Source organism: Salvelinus namaycush, unplaced genomic scaffold (genome assembly GCF_016432855.1).
Source record: "Salvelinus namaycush isolate Seneca unplaced genomic scaffold, SaNama_1.0 Scaffold2052, whole genome shotgun sequence".
NCBI classification, from domain to species: Eukaryota; Metazoa; Chordata; class Actinopteri; order Salmoniformes; family Salmonidae; genus Salvelinus; species Salvelinus namaycush.
The window spans coordinates 20,988-27,053 of NW_024058845.1; the positions used below are offsets into that span (position 1 = coordinate 20,988).

The following is a 6,066-nucleotide window of genomic DNA, read 5'->3' on the forward strand; positions in this document are numbered from 1 at the left end:
ATCCTCTACACCTCTCTACACCTCTCTATCCTCTCTACACCTCTCTATCCTCTCTATCCTCTACACCTCTCTATCCTCTCTACACCTCTCTATCCTCTCTACACCTCTCTATCCTCTCTATCCTCTCTACACCTCTCTATCCTCTCTACACCTCTCTATCCTCTCTACACCTCTCTATCCTCTCTATCCTCTACACCTCTCTATCCTCTCTACACCTCTCTATCCTCTACACCTCTCTATCCTCTCTATCCTCTCTATCCTCTACACCTCTCTATCCTCTACACCTCTCTATCCTCTCTACACCTCTCTATCCTCTACACCTCTCTATCCTCTACACCTCTCTATCCTCTCTACACCTCTCTATCCTCTCTACACCTCTCTATCCTCTCTACACCTCTCTATCCTCTCTATCCTCTCTTCCTCTCTATCCTCTACACCTCTCTATCCTCTACACCTCTCTATCCTCTACACCTCTCTATCCTCTCTTCCTCTCTATCCTCTCTATCCTCTACACCTCTCTATCCTCTACACCTCTCTATCCCCTCTATCCCCTCTATCCTCTCTATCCCCTCTATCCTCTCTATCCCCTCTATCCTCTCTTCCTCTCTATCCTCTCTATCCTCTACACCTCTCTATCCTCTACACCTCTCTATCCCCTCTATCCTCTCTATCCTCTCTATCCTCTCTATCCCCTCTATCCTCTCTTCCTCTCTATCCTCTCTATCCTCTACACCTCTCTATCCTCTACACCTCTCTATCCCCTCTATCCTCTCTATCCTCTCTATCCTCTCTATCCCCTCTATCCTCTCTATCATCTCTATCCTCTCTACACCTCTCTATCCCCTCTATCCTCTACACCTCTCTATCCTCTACACCTCTCTATCCTCTACACCTCTCTATCCTATCTTCCTCTCTATCCTCTACACCTCTCTATCCTCTACACCTCTCTATCCCCTCTATCCTCTCTATCCCCTCTATCCTTTCTTCCTCTCTATCCTCTCTATCCTCTCTATTCTCTCTATCCTCTCTATCCTCTCTATCCTCTCTATCCCCTCTATCCTCTCTATCCCCTCTATCCTCTCTATCCTCTCTTCCTCTCTATCCTCTCTATCCCCTCTATCCTCTCTATCCCCTCTATCCTCTCTATCCCCTCTATCCTCTCTATCCTCTCTTCCTCTCTATCCTCTACACCTCTCTATCCCCTCTATCCTCTCTATCCCCTCTATCCCCTCTATCCTCTCTATCCTCTCTTCCTCTCTATCCCCTCTATCCCCTCTATCCTCTCTATCCCCTCTATCCTCTCTATCCCCTCTATCCTCTCTATCCTCTCTATCCCCTCTATCCTCTCTATCCTCTCTATCCTCTCTATCCTCTCTATCCCCTCTATCCTCTCTATCCTCTCTACACCTCTCTATCCCCTCTATCCTCTACACCTCTCTATCCTCTACACCTCTCTATCCTCTCTATCCTCTCTATCCTTTCTATCCTCTCTATCCCCTCTATCCTCTCTATCCCCTCTATCCTCTCTTCCTCTCTATCCTCTCTATCCCCTCTATCCATCTCTATCCTCTCTATCCTCTCTACACCTCTCTATCCCCTCTATCCTCTCTACACCCATCTATCCTCTTTTCCTCTCTATCCTCTCTATCCCCTCTATCCTCTCTATCCCCTCTATCCTCTCTACACATCTCTATCCTCTCTATCCTCTACACCTCTCTATCCCCTCTATCCTCTCTACACCTCTCTATCCTCTACACCTCTCTATCCTCTACACCTCTCTATCCCCTCTATCCTCTCTACACCTCTCTATCCCCTCTATCCTCTCTACACATCTCTATCCTCTCTATCCTCTCTACACCTCTCTATCCCCTCTATCCTCTCTACACCTCTCTATCCTCTACACCTCTCTATCCCCTCTATCCTCTCTACACCTCTCTATCCTCTACACCTCTCTATCCTCTACACCTCTCTATCCCCTCTATCCTCTCTACACCTCTCTATCCTCTCTATCCTCTCTACACCTCTCTATCCTCTCTATCCTCTCTACACCTCTCTATCCTCTCTATCCTCTCTACACCTCTCTACACCTCTACACCTCTCTATCCCCTCTATCCTCTCTACACCTCTCTATCCTCTCTATATTCTCTATCCTCTCTACACCTCTCTATCCTCTCTATCCTCTCCATCCTCTCCATCCTCTCTATCCTCTCTATCCTCTCCTCCTCTCCATCTTCCTACCTCCCTACCTCTCCTCTCTATACTCTCTACGTCTCCATCTCTCCTCCTCTCTACCTCTCCTCTCTATCATCTACACCTCTCTATCCTCTCTACACCTCTCTATCCTCTCTACACCTCTCTATCCTCTCGACACCTCTCTATCCTCTCCTCCTCTCCATCTTCCTACCTCCCTACCTCTCCTCTCTATACTCTCTACGTCTCCATCTCTCCTCCTCTCTAATATCTCCTCCTCCCTACGTCTCCATCTCTCCATCTCTCATACTGTCCTCCTACCTCCATCAAATCACTGCTGGGCCTGTCGTCACACTGTACACACTAGTCACAGTAGTCACAGTCACCTAGTAGACTCTGCACCTGACTGCAAAGTTACTGAGCCATTCAGTATATCAGCCAGTGTCAGTATTCACTTAGTTGTCATTTTAGTCTTGTGCTCTACACATTCATTCATTCATTCATTCATTCATTCATTCATTCATTCCATGAAAAAGGGAAGACAACATCTCAATGTAAACTCTCCAAGTCCCCTGGCAGCTGTTCACTCCAACATGTGACACACATCCACACTCCCCTGTGTCGGCACTGAGACATCACCGGGAAGCTCAGACAAAGCCATGCATACACCAAGATATAGATAGAGAGTAACAGACACACAGTCAGGACTGCTATCATAAACACACACACACATAAACACATACTCAAACGCACACACACACACACACACACACACACACACACACACACACACACACACACACACACACACACACACACACACACACACACACACACACCACACACACACACACAATACTATATACAAAGACACAAGACATGCCTTTATGTAACTCACACACACATACAATACACACACAGAGCAGCTCTCAAGGCTACATCCCACTATTGAGGCCTACAGACGTACCAACACCTTATTATATGTCTCTCTCAAAGCACACACCACCTCTTATACACATTAGACAACTAGGCTTCAATAATTCGCCAGTCTTTTCACAGAGTCACTGTATCACAGCTGAGAAGCTGTCAATGTAATGAACATCCAACCATCTGATGATGTCATCCTTCTCCCCTCCCAGCTCTCACTAACCACCGGCATGTTCCCCACGCCTCACAGCCTGTTCCCCTTTTCAATCACACCGCTGTAAATGATTTAACATATGCTCAGTCATGTCCTAGAGAGGTCTGGGGAGAAAGAAGCGGGAGAAAAACAAGGAGATCATGAGCAGGGCAGTGCTTCTCTTTTGGACTGTAATGACACTGGAACTACAGGGGGCTTGGTGTTGACACTGGAACTACAGGGGGCTTGGTGTTGGCACTGGAACTACAGGGGGCTTGGTGTTGACACGAACTACAGGGGGCTTGGTGTTGACACTGGAACTACAGGGGGCTTGGTGTTGACACTGGAACTACAGGGGGCTTGGTGTTGACTACAGGTACTACAGGGGGCTTGGTGTTGACACTGGAACTACAGGGGGCTTGGTGTTGACACTGGAACTACAGGGGGCTTGGTGTTGACACTGGAACTACAGGGGGCTTGGTGTTGGCACTGGAACTACAGGGGGCTTGGTGTTGACACTGGAACTACAGGGGGCTTGGTGTTGACTACAGGTACTACAGGGGGCTTGGTGTTGACACTGGAACTACAGGGGGCTTGGTGTTGACTACAGGAACTACAGGGGGCTTGGTGTTGACTACAGGAACTACAGGGGGCTTGGTCTTGACTACAGGTACTACAGGGGGCTTGGTGTTGACTACAGGTACTACAGGGGGCTTGGTGTTGACTACAGGTACTACATGGGGCTTGGTGTTGACTACAGGTACTACAGGGGGCTTGGTGTTGACACTGGAACTACAGGGGGCTTGGAGTTGACACTGGAACTACAGGGGGCTTGGTGTTGACACTGGAACTACAGGGGGCTTGGTGTTGACTACAGGAACTACAGGGGGCTTGGTGTTGACACTGGAACTACAGGGGGCTTGGTGTTGACTACAGGAACTACAGGGGGCTTGGTGTTGACTACAGGAACTACAGGGGGCTTGGTCTTGACTACAGGTACTACAGGGGGCTTGGTGTTGACTACAGGTACTACAGGGGGCTTGGTGTTGACACTGGAACTACAGGGGGCTTGGAGTTGACACTGGAACTACAGGGGGCTTGGTGTTGACACTGGAACTACAGGGGGCTTGGTGTTGACACTGGAACTACAGGGGGCTTGGTGTTGACACTGGAACTACAGGGGGCTTGGTGTTGACACTGGAACTACAGGGGGCATGGTGTTGACTACAGGAACTACAGGGAGCTTGGTGTTGACTACAGGAACTACAGGGGGCTTGGTGTTGACTACAGGTACTACAGGGGGCTTGGTGTTGACACTGGAACTACAGGGGGCTTGGAGTTGACACTGGAACTACAGGGGGCTTGGTGTTGACACTGGAACTACAGGGGGCTTGGTGTTGACACTGGAACTACAGGGGGCTTGGTGTGTTGACTACAGGAACTACAAGGGGCTTGGTGTTGACTACAGGAACTACAGGGGGCTTGGTGTTGACTACAGGAACTACAAGGGGCTTGGTGTTGACTACAGGAACTACAGGGGGCTTGGTGTTGACACTGGAACTACAGGGGGCTTGGTGTTGACTACAGGAACTACAGGGGGCTTGGTGTTGACACTGGAACTACAGGGGGCTTGGTGTTGACTACAGGAACTACAGGGGGCTTGGTGTTGACACTGGAACTACAGGGGGCTTGGTGTTGACACAGTCAGTCCAATTGTTTGACCACCACTACAGTCTGAATCCACACAGCACAGCAATGACTTTTCTGTCAGTGTGTGATGTGACATTACAAAGACTGCGTCACAAATGGCACCTTATTCCCTTTATAGTGCACTACTTTTGACCAAGTAGTGCACTGTAAAGGGAATAGGGTGTGGTTTGGGTGTCCAGGAGATTTGAGCGGGCTGTCTGGAGGGATAGTGTTTGTGCTTGGTGAGGGTCAGGGACAGGTCACCTCTCAGCGCTGGCCGGCTGGACCAGTCAGAGACAACTCCTCCCTGAGGATGTCACTGTGCTCTGGAGCCGGCTGGGCCAGTCAGAGACAACACCTCCCTGAGGATGTCACTGTGCTCTGGAGCCGGCTGGGCCCGTCAGAGACAACACCTCCCTGACGATGTCACTGTGCTCTGGAGCCGGCTGGGCCAGTCAGAGACAACACCTCCCTGACGATGTCACTGTGCTCTGGAGCCGGCTGGACCAGTCAGAGACAACTCCTCCCTGACGATGTCACTGTGCTCTGGAGCCGGCTGGGCCAGTCAGAGACAACTCCTCCCTGAGGATGTCACTGTGCTCTGGAGCCGGCTGGGCCAGTCAGAGACAACACCTCCCTGAGGATGTCACTGTGCCCTGGAGCCGGCTGGGCCAGTCAGAGACAACACCTCCCTGAGGATGTCACTGTGCCCTGGAGCCGGCTGGCTGGCTGACTGTCTGGTTGGCTGTTGGACATGACATACTGAGGTTAAAGGTCAAGGATGGCAAGAGGAGACTGTGGGTCAGTGCAGTGGATCTGTCCAACAGAAGGAGGAAGAGGACGAAAAGGAACAAACAAGACAGGAGCACTGAGAGAAGGACAGAGCAATGTCCAACATGTTACACACACACACACACACACACACACACACACACACACACACACACACACACACACAACATGCACACAAAACACAATGAAGAACAAATGTACCACTTATAAGTCAACATTTCTAAGAAGAGAGAGCGAGCAAGAGAGACCACAACAGATTGAAATGCATGTACATG

At 49.9% G+C, this 6,066-nt stretch overlaps 1 protein-coding gene across 1 annotated transcript; it reads right to left on the minus strand.

The window, feature by feature from the left end:
- Nucleotides 1-3,864: 3,864 nt before the first annotated feature.
- LOC120038045 (gibberellin-regulated protein 14-like) lies at nt 3,865-4,632 on the minus strand (the record flags this gene model as incomplete). Its single annotated transcript, XM_038983984.1, has 3 exons — nt 3,865-4,102; nt 4,195-4,368; nt 4,489-4,632. Coding segments are annotated over 3 exons (556 nt in total), but the record flags the coding sequence as incomplete, so codon positions are not given.
- Nucleotides 4,633-6,066: the final 1,434 nt, after the last annotated feature.